Source organism: Lepidochelys kempii, chromosome 22 (assembly GCF_965140265.1).
Source record: "Lepidochelys kempii isolate rLepKem1 chromosome 22, rLepKem1.hap2, whole genome shotgun sequence".
NCBI classification, from domain to species: domain Eukaryota; kingdom Metazoa; phylum Chordata; order Testudines; family Cheloniidae; genus Lepidochelys; species Lepidochelys kempii.
The window spans coordinates 11,849,105-11,863,549 of NC_133277.1; the positions used below are offsets into that span (position 1 = coordinate 11,849,105).

A 14,445-nucleotide genomic window follows, 5' to 3' on the forward strand; every position below is an offset into this window, starting at 1 on the left:
ACTTTCCAATCCAAAGGACTCGATTTTACGTATTGTGTTGCTAAATTCTAACTTGAGTAATTGCATTCTAGTTCTTCAGTGGCCTGATCCAAAAGCCATTGAAGTCAATATTAAAAAACGACAAGGCTGACTTTAGATCAGTCCCTAAATGAGCCTCACAGTTTCTGTTGGATATTGTATTCCTCTTCACTTCCTGTCCTAAACTAGGTTTGAGTGGTGGTGTGAACCATTAGACAGCTATTGCGTTTCACCCTAGAGTTTCCTGCATTGCAGTGGTGGGTAAAATGAAAGAGTACAAATATTTTTATCAGTCTGCATTTGTAAAGTGTCTTGGGTGCCATAGAATGGTGAGGGATTAGATATTAATATTTATGGCAAACCTGCAATGAAGCATTTTTCAATTTCTCCCCATTTCATGAGCATAATTCAGAAACGTAGGAGAGTCACCTTGGATTTGTCATGTAGATTTTGAGCTCTCACGGCCAGGGACTGTCCTTTGTTACATGTCTGTACAGTGCCTGGCACAATGGGGTTCCTAGGCACTAAATAAAAATGACTTGATCCTGCACTATTAAAGTAATTGGGAGTTTTGCCATTGGCATCAATGAATGATTAGAACTGGACAGCTCATCCCTTCTAAGCTCTGAGCGGCTTTTTGGAGTTGAAGGCACTCAGCAGACAGGAAGGGATGGTCCAGTAGTTGAGCGGTGGGACCCTGGAGACTTAGATTCACGTCCCTTCTCTGCCACAGACTTCCTGTGTGACCTTGGGCAAGTCATTGAGTCTCTCTGTGCCTCAGGTCCCCATCTGTAGAATGGAGATAATAGCATTCTCCTACCTCACAGCGGTGTTGTGAGGATTCAAGATTGTGTGGCACTCGGATACTGTGGTCCTGGGGGCCATATAAGCACTTCAAATAGGCTCAGCACCTTTCCAGACCAAACCCCAAACCTGTATGTGAGTTTTCAGATGACTTCAGCAATAGGTCGCACTTCCGCCAGCCAGTTCAACACTTCACCATGGGTCCTACGTGCCGAGAGCCATTTTAACTCGGGGTTTTACTGTTGGTATTTCTTCCACTTAGTCATTAATATAGCACAAGTGCCTGTATTTCTTAAAGTGAAAACAAAAGCACCTTAAAATGCCTTTAAATATGCTAATCTTTTGTACACTCTCGTTCTTATTACCTTGACCTTTCCACATTATTCATAGGCTGATTTCTGAACAGCCCTCTTTCCCTTTTATGTTACGGTGCTGAACACCAAAGCACGGCGTCTCCTGTCCAGCTTGCAGTAACTCCGAGCGGCTTGCAGGCTAGGAGTGTGGTAGGACAGTAGTCGCACTGTAGCCAGATGCTCCAGTGAGCAAACGTTTCTTCAGATCCCTGCAATTTACCCTAGAGTACTAGAAGGCTGCCACTGACTGTCCAGAGGGTTCCCAAGAGCACCGCAGCCACGCACTTTATTGACTTTAAAAAGGACCGAGGTGAAGTAACCCTTCTTTATTTTTTTTCCCTAATACCCTGTGGTGCCGAACTGAAACTGCAGCCAGCTTCTATTTTCGGAGGCCTTGGTAAGAGAATGTTTTTATCTGGGGATACAATGACTGTCGCCCTGTAGCCTGCAGTTCCCATGCTGGTGCTGCCAGGACCCATGAATGCTTGCTTTATGAGTTGCTCTTGCAGGTGTTCAGGGGGCATGTAATCACTAATGAATAGTAGAGAGAGACAGAAACTCTAGGCAGGCTCTGGCACGGAGAGCTAGGCCAGGCTTTTATAATTCTGTGAGAAAAAATTACAGTGCCTTCCCTCTGCTTCTTTGCATACTTTACTGCCTGGGCTGGCTAGCTACTGGCTTCCTTTATATGGACTCTGGTGGAAATGCTGCCATAGAATTCAATGTGCTCTTCTTCTTGGGGAGTAACTGCAGAAATCCTGCAGTCCTTGCTCCGGCAAAACTCCTATTAAAGTCAACAGGAGATTTGCCTGAGGCAGGTCTGCAGGATTTGGCTCATAACTGGGTCTCGTGTTTAATCCGTTTCGTTCTGCTTGCACCAGGTTTATGTATAAAACAGGTCAATAACGGTGCATTCAGAACAAATAAACTAGTCCATATATGTTAGGGTGTTTATATTACAGCAAGACGGGTAGCACCCCCTAGTATTAAGGTTGCCCTGTAAAGAATAAAGACTGTAAATGAACTGTAAAAACTTTAGCACAATGCATATGTGCAAAGGAGCCAAATTCAGGTCGAACAGACAAGCTCAATTCTGGCATTTCCTAACTTTGGAGTGCTTGATTTTGTAACCTTAATAATGATTTTTTAAAGTGGGAGGGAGGGTTGTGTGTGTAATCTATTTATAATTGAAAACAAAGGAAACACAGTCCTCTTTTTGCAAGCCTGTTAGTTTAAATGTTCCAATACTGAGGTTCAGCATGACAGCAACGAAAATCAATCTAGTTTCTAGCCACTAGAGCTGAAGTCTTTTGGCTTCTGTAACATCAAGTGATCCAAGCCCTTGCCAAAGTCTTTTGCTCATGGGACAGATTAAAGGTGACGGGGCTGATTTTTAGAAGTGCTGATCACCCACAATTTCCCTGGGACTCGATGAGAGCTGCAGGTCCTTAGCATCTCTGAAAATCAGTCCCAAAACTTTAAGGGCTTGATCCAGCTACCTTCCAAGATAATAATGGTGGTTAGATTAGCGCTTGGAAAGGTTCTTTTGAAATTCATTTTTTACACTCACACACAGAGGAAGAAACGATATGGTCCTAAAATTAAGATGACTTGAATGACTCTGTGATAGGTTAGCATTTGAGTATAAAACAACATATCTCCAAGCATAAATGAAAAGTGTTACGTGATGAAATTAAGGAATGCACCAGCATTCAGTATTTTTTATTTGTGCATTTCCATTTTTCACTGGCTTTTTTAACACATCAGGAAGTCATGCCATGGGAAAAACCAGATCTCATATTATTTTGGCTCCCAGAGCCTTTAAAAATACTTGTGAACAATACACAGGTACTATGCTCAGGTATTTGATCATGTATATCAGAAAGCCACCATTTTGGCCTTTATATCTACAGTACCCAAATACAGACCTCTAAGACGGAGGTAGAGCGTGTTTCTCTTAGAAACAAACTTAGAGCCAAACTTTGCATGTCCATCTGAGAGCAGTAGCCAGGCAAGTTTTTATAGAGGTCTAATGTTAGTCATGGACTAATGTCTGAACCTACCAGGAGAAACATCATGGCATTACACATTGTGAGAATAATGTTTTAGCTTAAAAAGGAAACACAACCTCTAGATGATTTAGCGGAAAATGAGGATAATTATGGATTAACAAGTATGATACTTTGCACTTACATAGTATCTTTCATACAAGGATCTCAAAGTGCTCTCAGTGACGGGTCAGTATTATTATATCTATTTTTACAAGGTGCGGAAACTGAGGCATGGGGTGATTACATAACTTGTCCCCAAGATCACACACTGAATTACTGGCACAGTGCGGAAGAAAACCAAGGTCCTCTAACTCCTAGACCCTACCCTAACCAATGGGCAACTCTACCTCAACACATCTGTTTGTGCCAGAGATGCTCATCTGGCCTGAAATACTTTATGAACTGAGCACCTCACAAGCTTTAGCATATTTATCCTCAGTGAGGCAACTGTTATCTCCATCTGACAGAGGTGGAAGGGAGGAACACACAGAGAATAATGTGAGAGTAGAGAATTGAACTCAGGGCTCCCATGTTAAACCCCTAACCACTGGACTGTTCTTTACATGGACTGCTACAGGCAAAATTTCCCCTAAATTTCTTGTCTCAGCTCTAGTTGACCATCTTAGCTTTTCGGTATCACAGTTCTGTAAAACAAACGAAGAAGCACATCCCTTTATTTAATGAAGAATTTTATCTAACCCAGATGGCAGCACACAGTCTCATTACGTGCTAGATAAACCTCCTCCTAATTAGCCTGCATGACTCTAACTTTCTTGCCTTTTGATCCACAGATCTAATGCTATCTCGACTTTCACTTCATTTGTCTCTGCGGTAGCCTTATTTCTAAAATGATCCTTAGTTCCGCCCCCCTACTCCCCTTGTGCCAGGTTTGACAGCTTGAGGTAGGATTTAAAATCACAAATTCAGTGTGTCAGATATGTTTAGTTTCTATCAGAGCACAGGTGCTTTTGAAAATCCTGCCCAAGATTTGTTCAATTTTTAAGTGATTTAGGAGCATAAGTCCAATTGCAAGCCAATGAGACTCAGGCCCTTAGGAAGAGCTACTCAAACCATTATCTGTTAAAGGGTGGATTTTCTAATCGACCTAAGGGATTTACCTAACCTGCATCTTGTCTGTTTTCCTTTATTTTACTGCTGATCTTGTAATTACATTATGTGTAATTTAACAGCAGAAATTTAACCATCTGTTGAAAGATATCATCCTTTGCTGCTAGTTCCTGGTAATATCTTTGGTATAGGCTGTAACTAGCATTAGGTACATGTGATTTATACCTGGAAAACCTCAAGCCAAAAAGGACTCCCGAACTCATGAGTGACTCCAGCTTTACTGCCCATGTTGCAGTTCACCCTGAATAAGGGAAATTCCAGAAAGTATTGTATTATTGGTAACATATTTAAATAGCACATATCATTTTACAGCTTGTGGGGTCATGCATTCCTTGCAAATCCCCTGTTGATCTTAGGAGGAGTTATGCATCCATAAAAAATTCAGGGTTCACTATGACACTCACTAATATGCATTCACTTCTGGGGCAGAATATGACTACTCTTTCACACAGTTAAAATTCGCTCAAGAGCACACGATTCATCTAACAGTTGTGAGTTTGTAATATGTTGGCTTATGAAAGTCTTATTTGTAATCAGTTGCTTCCTAACTTGAAGTCATCTCAAATGATAACCAATGCAAAATTCAGCTTCATAATGGCATGATTTGGGCAATAGAGAAATCTTTGGTGCCGTCTGCATGTTATAAGATATAATACTAATGCAGGTGGGCGTCTGCAGCATGGAGTAAATGCAGTTGATTAGGTATTTTGTCTAATTCAAGATCCTCTTCTGTTAGCGCTAGATGAAAGTTTAGTAGAGCAGAAATGCATATTGCATCAAGGGCCTGATGCAAAGCCGACTGAAGTCAATTAAAAGACTCCTATTGCTTTCAATGTGCTTTGGGTCAGGACAAAAATGCTTAATCACATCTACATGATGATGTGCGTGTGTTGGTGTTACCAGAGACTGTTTCTTCTAACTATAACAATTGGTGTTTATTCCATAATACGCATAAATATTGTTAATTCCTTGTATTTTTCACTTATGGATCTCATGGGGCTTTGCAAATATTAAGTAAGTCCCAAAACAGCCCAGTGAGGCAATATTATCCCTATTTTGCCCCAGGAGAAACTGAGGCACTGTGAAATCAAGTGACAGGACAGGACCAGCGTCTCAAAGGGCGACCCATGTGTCCTGACACCCAGTCTCCTGCTCTAACAGTGAGCACCACTCCCCTGTCTTTGGGGGGGGAAAACCCTAAATGTTTGAGAACATTTATTTTAGGGAAATGTCAATAGGTTTGAATATATTACCATCCCAGACAGTGCTGTCTCCTAAGGCTGTCCTTCTGCAGAAACAAAAGATCTTATCTTTTTACAGCTGCTCTGAATGCCACTTGTAGAAACTCCAAATCCCCTTGCCCCAGTGAAGCTGCTTTCTACCTAACCCCATCCTCAAGGCCCCATGTCCAACACACTAGCTGAGCAGCCCTCCTTAAGCCTAATAGAAGGTAGCTTCAAAGTGCATTCAGCATGTTTCTTAAGCGTGAGATGTCCCTTCCTCTGTGGGCGTTCCTCTGAGGATAACTGCCTACTGTTTCTACTGGCTCACAGATGCAGACTGTTCGCTGAAGGGGTACAGTGCTGAACTTGGGTGGCAGAGGCCCTCTTGGCATCAGATCTTGCTGATGGTCTGTGAGGTGAGGGTTGTTCTACTTACAAGGGCTGAAACATGTTGCCTTAGCAACACTCCCAACCCACAGCTGGACGGTCAGCAATGGACCAATTGTGAGACTCGCTAGCTCATATTCTCTGTGTGGCAGCAGCTCTACAAACTCTGACCACAACACAGAGGTATCAGCTAGAGGGCTGTGCACAGGCACTGGGACTTAGCAATTCTCATTAGGGCTGATGAGCAAATGTAGCAAATGTGGGTAGCAAAGTTGAGCTTGTTTTTCGTTGAAATTTCCCCAACTTGCTTGGAATCCTTCAGTGACTTTGGGCAAGTCACTTACCCTCTCTCCTGATAATTGTTTACGTTATAATAGTACTGAGATGACAGCACCATTGTGCTAGGTGTTGTACATACCCAGAGTGAGAGAGAGTTTCTGTCCCAAGGAGTTTACAATCTGAACAGACGAGACAGACACAGGAAGGGGGGAGAAAGGAAGGATTATTATTCCCATTTGACAGACAGGTAACCGAAGCCCAGTGATTAAATGGTTTGCCCAAATTCACACTCAGGATTGGGGGTTGGGCAATGCTCCTTGCGAATGGGGGTGGGGAGAATAGGAGAGGGAGTGAGAGGAGATACTGAGACTTGGGGGGGGGGGGTGGAGCAGCTGGCTTTCAGCTGGAGAGGAGGGTCCCAGGGCTTCCTACCACAGTTGCCAACTTTCAGGCAGTAAATAAACACCCCGACTTTCACAATAAGCCAAAAATCAAGTAAATCCCATTTCAAAACAAGCCCATCCCTAATAACCCCAACACTCTATGTGACTAGCTTCCCCCGGCGAGCAGTCTGGAACTGTGATGGGCCCACTGTGCACCTCTAACTCTCTGCCCCCCTTGTCCCCGCTTGCCCCCCCTTACCCTTGCTTGCTGGGAGTCGATCAAAAAAAAAGAAGCAACAAGCTGCAACAAGCTACAAGCCCAACAAGCAACTCACAAGCTAATTATGCCAAAAACAAGCCTAATTTTTGCATTTTTTCACAGGTTTGGCATGTCTGGTTCCTCCCTGCTCTTGGGCCGGTTCCAGCCCTCCCGTGGCCCCCCCGCTTGTCTCCACACCCCTGCCTCCCCCCAGGCATGAGCGAGTTTATGAAGGGATGGAGCTCCCACAATATTTCCATTGCAGGGACACTAGGTCCCCCCTGGTTCTGCCGCCCCTGCCACAGAGCCAGGAACTGGATCCAGATCTCCTGAGTCCTTTAACACACACAGCCATCGTTCCTTTTTGCCTCAGTTTCCCCAGCTCTAAAGCAGAAGGTCATAATTCTTACAACAGGAGGGATGACAGGTGGAGGGAGTTAATTAATGTGTAATATGCTCTGAAGTTAAGTGCAAAGTGTTGTTGTTATTCAAGTAGCCTCTGCAATTCAGTTGCACAAGGTAGGAAGCCAGTTCTATAATCTGAGCCCATGATTCAAAGTGTAAGTGGCAAAAAGGTTTAGATTAGTTTCTCTCTTTGCTAAATTTTCATATTTATACTCCCAATATTTCTCCTCTACGCTCTCCTTCTTCTTCCTCCTCTGGCCTTATATAGTCATGCGGTTATTCAAGTAGCAAGGCAGCATGCCAGAGTCTCCAACCTCACCCTGCTGCCAGCGCTGATTGCTCTCAAGAGCTGAAAATTCAGTCAGAACTCAGACACTAATGTAACTATTTGCTGCATCATGAGATACTGTTTATGCGAACGCCGAGACAAATAAATAAATAAAGTGGTGGACACCCAGAGCATAATATGAATCTGTAGTTCGAGGCAACAACCCACCCCATTTCAGCCTTCACCGGAGAGCAATAAATGAAACTTTGTTGCTGACATACATGTGGGGTTTTTTTTCCCAACCAAAAGGCAGAGTGGTGTTCGAGTCCTCCAAAAGGTCAGTGAGGATATTGCAAACACTTCCAACTGCAGCTACAGTTCTTTGTGCCAGTATTATACGGTCTGCAGATTTTTTTTTCCCCTCTTCTTTTTCTTCTCTCCGTCCATAAAATGGCAAATACTATTCAGTGAATGAGTCTTGGTGCAGTGCTAATAAAAAAGATTATTCTCCGACTTGCAGAAGAAACTGTCTCACTGTAGGAATGAACAGTGAACATTTAAATTAAATGAATCAGTCCCCTTCTCCCATTGTCTTTGTGCCTCTTGAATCATCTGGAATTGTATGTTCTGTGCTGTATTTTTTTCTGGCATGCTAAAAAGCCTAATTTCTTTGTTGTTGTTAAGCATATCCATCAGTTGTATTATTAAAATCTTTGCTGATCATAATTTTTTCCCTGCCAATTTTCTTTTCAGAAAATATGATACAAAAGAGGGAGGTAGTTCTCTGTTGCACCATAGCTGTATTCTGCCTTCGTTAATTAAAAATGATAGGAAGGGAAGCAAGCAAAAGGTTTTGAACTTTGTACAGAAAAACAATATGCAGCCGATGTTAAACCTTTAAGCAATAGATTTACATATTTCACACATGTATTGCAACCTTTATGGAATGTCTGTCTCCGAAAATACACGCGACTCTCTAGACAAAAATTTGCATGGCAATATCACAGAAAATGGTTTTCTTCCCATCACACACAGGTATTGATATCTGTGCTGCTCTATTTTATTTATTTATTACAAAGCAAGACATGTTTATTTTGTATAGCATTCAATCAGCTTTCCTTTCCATCTTCTGTAATTAAAGAGCCCAGCACCAAAGGTGATAAATGCCATGGACATTTTTTGGATGCGGGGAATTAAATTAATTTTCTGTAGACCGCTAAACAACATATTTGATTAAGAAAAAAAGAAAAGAAATGCAAAAAGGGCAGCAGAAATTTAGAACGGTGTAGCTTTAAGAATCTAGACTGAAACACCTTAAATGAACTCTGCAGCAGACAGATGAAAAAAAAATTCTTGGCCCTTGTTGCTTCGCTATTATTCATGATGTAATTTTTCAGGTGTCAGTTTGCTGGAGAAAGATTGGAACAGGGCTTGTTGCTAGGACATGAATGGAAAAGCTGCTTCTGATTGGTTCTCTGGGGTTTCTTTGCAAGCCAATCAAAGGGGAGAAATAGGAATAGAAATGAGAAGCAGAAAGGCTTCTGGCTGGGACAATTAATGTGTTTGCAGTGTCAAAGCAAATTGTAGAGCAAAGTACTGTACATTTAAAATAATAATAAAAAAAATCTTAACCAGTGTAGGTTGGTGATTCTGTCCTAATGGACTAAAGCAATTAAAAGACATACTGTGATCTGCTTGAGCTTACAGATCAGAGTAGATGACAGCGTAGAAAGGAGACATTTTTTACTTATATAGCACAGCAGATTATTTAACATTTTTATTATCTTTTGCCTGCAGAAGTAGATTAGGTAGATTCTGATTTCCTGTATTTATTATTATTTACTATGCAAGGCCATCACTCGAAAATAATTAAAAACACTAATGGGCGATTGCAAATGATTGATTGCACCGATTATTTGAACCATCTCTGAGAAAGCAGTTAGTTGGCATAGTTTGCTTTGCAGCAAATGGTGATTTCAGGACGAAAAACAAAACAAAAAAAAAGGCAAATGGAATCTTCTCCCTGCAAAGATCTTTGTGTAGAAAGTATCAATTTATAAAGTGTAATTGAGCGTGTTTGTTATTTCAGACCCTAGCTATAAAAAGCGTTCCCATTTAAGTTGTTATAAAAGTGCTTGCTTGACAGAGGAATAGCCAAGTAGGCAGTTTTGCCTGTCCGTCATCCTTAACTGTTTGATATCAAGACTCTTCTGCAATACACCAGAAGAAGGGGTGTGTTTCCTTACATAGCTCTGTGTAGCCTCTCTCTGCAAAGTGTTTTCCACAACCTGGGTTCAATGTTTGCATCTACAGTAGCACGCAAATCAGGGTAGCCATTGAAGACCGTGTGCTGTAATGTATTTGGGCAGTGGATGGTGAATCAAGAGATTTGGGTTCTAATCCTGGCTTTGCCACTGCCTAGTTGTGTGACCTTGGGCAAGTCACTTCATCTTCCTGTGTCCATGTTTCTTTTGTCTTGTCTGTTTAAAGGTTAAAGTCTTCAGAGCATGCACTAACTACCTCCAGTGCCTGTCACAGTGGGGTCCAGTCTTGGTTGAGGCCTCTAGGTGCTACCATAATAGAAAGCATGCACTTCTGTACGCTGTGCTATACACACCTTCCTGTAACACAGTGGAAAGTATTTAGCTCTGTAATGAAAAAAAATCAATACAATTATTTACACCGGTTATAAAACCAGCTGTTTTATTTGCAATAGACAGGGAGCATAAGCTCTAACTTTTACAGATTCCAGTTTTAAAACATTTGCGGCCCACATCCAAAATGTGAAAGGACAACTCCATTTAACCCAAGCACACCCTTAAAGAAACAGGCAGGATAACCATTTAAGAGCCTCTGTTCCAACCAAAGAAATATTACATCTTTGGTGAGTTTATATAAGGTTCCCTGTTGGACTAAAAGCACTGGGAACCCACCATCTTTGATTGCTTTTCCATATTTCATGAAGCGATGTTCCTTATTTCAGACAGGGCTCTCAGAGCTGCTTGAATTCTGAAAATCTTGTTTTGCAAATTACCGTTTCAAAATAAAAGAACATCCTTCGAAGAGAGAGAAAATATAGGAGGGACTGCTGGTCCAGGACTTAACCTGAAGTCTTTCCTCCAAGTCCGGGCCAAATTCTGGAGTTATTTACACTGGTGTAAATGACAAGTAACTCCATGGAACTCGGACACTCTCTACACTGCTGCGTCACTGTAAGACCCAGCGGTGTAACTCTGTCTTTGTATTACAGCAGTGTGAACTGAGACCATGGCACTATTGTGCTAGGCAGTGGACACATACTAACAATCCTTGCCCTGGACAGCCTGTGATCTAGATAGATATAGGAATTATCATCATCCCCATTTTATAGATGGGGATTGAAGCACAGCGAGATTAAGTGGCATACTTGGGTCATACAGGAAGTTTGTGTCCAGGTGGAGGATTGAAAACTGTTCTCCTAAGTCCCAGTCTAGTGCATTCACCACAAAACCATCCTGACTCTAGAGATTCCCTGTGGTATACTTGAGAGAGAAATTTGGCCCTTGGTCTTGCTTCATACTAAAGCAACCCAAAGTTGTCTAAACTGAAATAGCTACTGGCTACTCAAGAGACTAATATTTTTATATGTGAACCATGGAAAGTGGCTCCCAACACGTGCCAGGGCCAGAGAGACATGACAGACAAATGAAGGACCTAGAGAACTTTTGGTCCTGAAAGAACCGTGGTCGTGAATCAGTGCCACTTCTGCCCCACTTAAAAGCTATAAAACTGTGTGTAATTCCACAGGGACGCTTTTCATTTTTCCTACAAAACTTTGAACTTGGCTCCTATTCCTGGAAGGGCAAAGAGAAAAGAGACTTGTGGCTAAGAAAGATCAAGCTTGTTTTGTCCAATAGTAAAGCTTCAGAAAATAAACCATTTTCATCTCTGTATGTTAGCTATAGATCAAATTCTGTTCATGCTGAACAGCATCTTGCTCCATGAATGGTCCTGTTAACTTAGATGAGGCTACTCACAGAGTAAGGTACCAGTTAACCAGACTGTGATGGGGTGTCTACCCCACACATGGTCAGGTAGGCCTATTAATTCCACAGGCTGCACCTGGAGGGAGAGCCAGGGAGCAGGGAATTGATTGCAAGCAGGTTCCTGCTGGACAGGAACAGGCAGGGTGTATAAATCCAGGAAGCTGGCCACAGACAGGGGCTGCTGCTGAGAAAGGGCAGTCACTCCCTGGGAAAAGGGAGGAGGGTTTGGAGGCTCCAGAGACATGGAGGCTGCAGTCGCTCTCAGGGCATAGTGTTTGGAGCTGGTACACCCAGAGAGAGAAGGGGAACCGGAGTGGCAGGAAGCCATCCAAGGAAGGAACAGTGAGGGCTGGGAGAGGAAAGCCCAGAACTGCTGGTTTGAGGGTCCCTGGACAGCAACCCAGAGTACCAGGCAGGCCTGGGTTCCCTTACCAGCCACTGTAGGCATGGCATAGACTAACAGGGCAGTGAACTGGAAGGCTGTCCAGGGTCACTGTGGGAGTGACAGAATGGGAGGAGTGTACCCTGGAAGGGGGAAATGCCACTGAGTGACCTGGCCGGAGGGGACGCTGTGGTTCCAGGGCCAAGAGAGGAGCTGCAGATAAGAGAGAGTCCGTGACTGTGGGTATGCAACCGCAGGATGGGGGCATCGACCTTGATGGCTAATCCCCTGCGTGACCAGGAGGAGGTGCCAGACTAGCGGTGAGTGGTGTGACACAGACAATGTGAATATCAAAATCTGATCCTATACATTTAACCAGGGATATTTAAAGGACCCTAAGGGAGGTCGGCACCAGTGGCAAGCTGCCTCAATTAAGGGAGTCATGTTGCTCAGAATCCCTGCATGCACGGGTTTTGGCAACACCCCAGCACTGCTCCCATCTCCCCTATTCTTGCCCCGGACCCCACCGACACCTTCACTCGTGGTGAAAGGATCCGCTGTCTGTGCAAAGCCTATACGAGGGGAAATGCTCTCCCTGGCTTTAAGATTGTGTAAAAGGTCTTTTAATTAATTAGTTTTTAATTCCACAAAATAATAATAAACTCAAAGGGCCCAATCCTGCAAAATTTTAAGCTACGTGGGTACCATACTTATCAGTGTAGTAAAAGGACCAGCATAGACGAGACTAGACTAGAGCTTAAATTGGAATTAAGCAGTGCATAGATACCCTCTGTACAGGGATGTGTTTCACCCACGTGATTAGTTCTACATTACAGCAAAATCCGTTAGAATGTAATGGGGATTATACCAATGTAGTACTGGATAAACCGAATAGGCTTCTTTTGAAATTACGCTAAACACCATAGAGTTTAATAGAGAATGAGATGTTTTTGTATAGTTAAAAAAAAAAAAACCATCCCGTGGAATTCTATAGCAGGGATGTGAATGTCTGTGAAATCATACAGGATGGCTCAGAAAAACCTTTAGAAATGGGTTCGTTAGCTATTAAATTCTGTCGGACTTTTCTTATTGACTTTGGGCCTTATTGCTACCCCTTTTCCCCCTTTGCTCACATTGAGTGGTTCCTTACTTATGTGAGTCACCCTGCTAATGCCAGCGGCACAGCTTGCATAGTAAGGGATCACTTAATGTGAGTAAGAGTGGCAGAACTGAGCCTTCTGTCTGCTCACGGGAAGATTTTATTCTCAGAAAGGAAATAATCCGATAACAAATTCTCCTTTCTGTGCGATGTCATCTCCTTTAGTGATAATCTGCGGGTTGAGATTTACAGCTGTGAAATAGAGCAGAATTTGGCCCCCCGGTTGCACCTGCTGATGGGCGACCGTGTACCTGCTTTGCATTTCTCCTTGATTGTTTCACACTTGGGCCCTGGATACAGACAGGAAGCGGGAGGGGTGTGAAGGAACCGGTGTGTAAAACGCGATGGATTCAGCATTTGATCCATCTGGCTAGAGATGAATTAGAGGATTTCACTCCCAGGCATTCAGACGAAAGGAACAAATAACGCCGAAGATTTTCTGAATGGTTCAGTACTTTTGAGATACATTGAGACTGCCCTGCAGACATCCAGGTCAAGCCAGAGTGGGGTTTCCCCCCCCCCCTTGTTTTAGGTTAGAGTAGTAAGAAGGGAAGATGGTTTCCACCCATGAGTTTAAAAGTAGAGTCAGGAATATTTCTCTGTCTAAAGGATCTATGATGCCTAGTAACTTGGTATCTCAGTTTCTAGGGATTGTAGAACAATTACTATTTATTTATATTGTGGTAGCACCTAGGAGCCCCTGTCATGGAGCAGGACCCCATTGTATTAGGTGCTGTACAAACACAGAAGAAAAAAATGGTCTCTGCCCTACACTGCCTACAATCTATGTTCTTCTCTGTGGAAGAAATCCAGTGGTTGTCATATGGGGTGAAATTCACTCCTGTGCAGAGGCCGAGCAAAAGGCCTAAGCCCTCAGCATAGGGGTCAGACCTCGCGTGAGTTCCCTCCACAGGGATGAATTCGTCTGTGGTGGATAGCCACTGTTTCTGATATTCTCCTGGCCAAGGTTCTCACTACTTGTGGCAGGTCAAACTAAAACAAAGGCTGTCTCTTCACGACAGAGACTGTACAGGCATAGCCGTGCCAGCATAACCCCATCGTGCAGATGTGCAGGACTTCTTCTGTTGGGGCAGGAGCGTATCTCCCCGTCACAGTCAGGACCTTGGCTTTTCATCTCAAATGACAGCTGGCACCTCCCAACAGCACACTGCTGGGGTAGTACCTCTGTACTGACTCACCAGGAAAAGTGTGACTTGTTCATCAGTTCTAAATGACACTCCCCAGTAATTCAGCTCTCAGTGTCCCCCAAAAACAACAACTGAGGCAGAAAAGATGAGTTCTGTATAATTCTGCAATACCC

The 14,445-nt window shown here is 43.2% G+C and overlaps 1 protein-coding gene across 8 annotated transcripts in view; it reads left to right on the plus strand.

The window, feature by feature from the left end:
- LOC140901775 (uncharacterized) overlaps positions 1-14,445 on the plus strand; it is a 296,321-nt gene that overhangs the window by 204,770 nt on the left and 77,106 nt on the right. For 3 of the 8 annotated variants that reach the window (XM_073321257.1, XM_073321259.1, XM_073321260.1), the window contains exon 6: positions 7,009-8,246. The exons of the other annotated variants lie outside the window; for them this stretch is intronic. In XM_073321257.1, coding sequence (XP_073177358.1) covers positions 7,009-7,337 — 329 coding nt within the window. In that variant the 3' untranslated portion in view covers positions 7,338-8,246. Of the gene's footprint in view, positions 1-7,008; positions 8,247-14,445 lie in introns of those variants that run through there. 8 annotated transcript variants of the gene reach the window in all.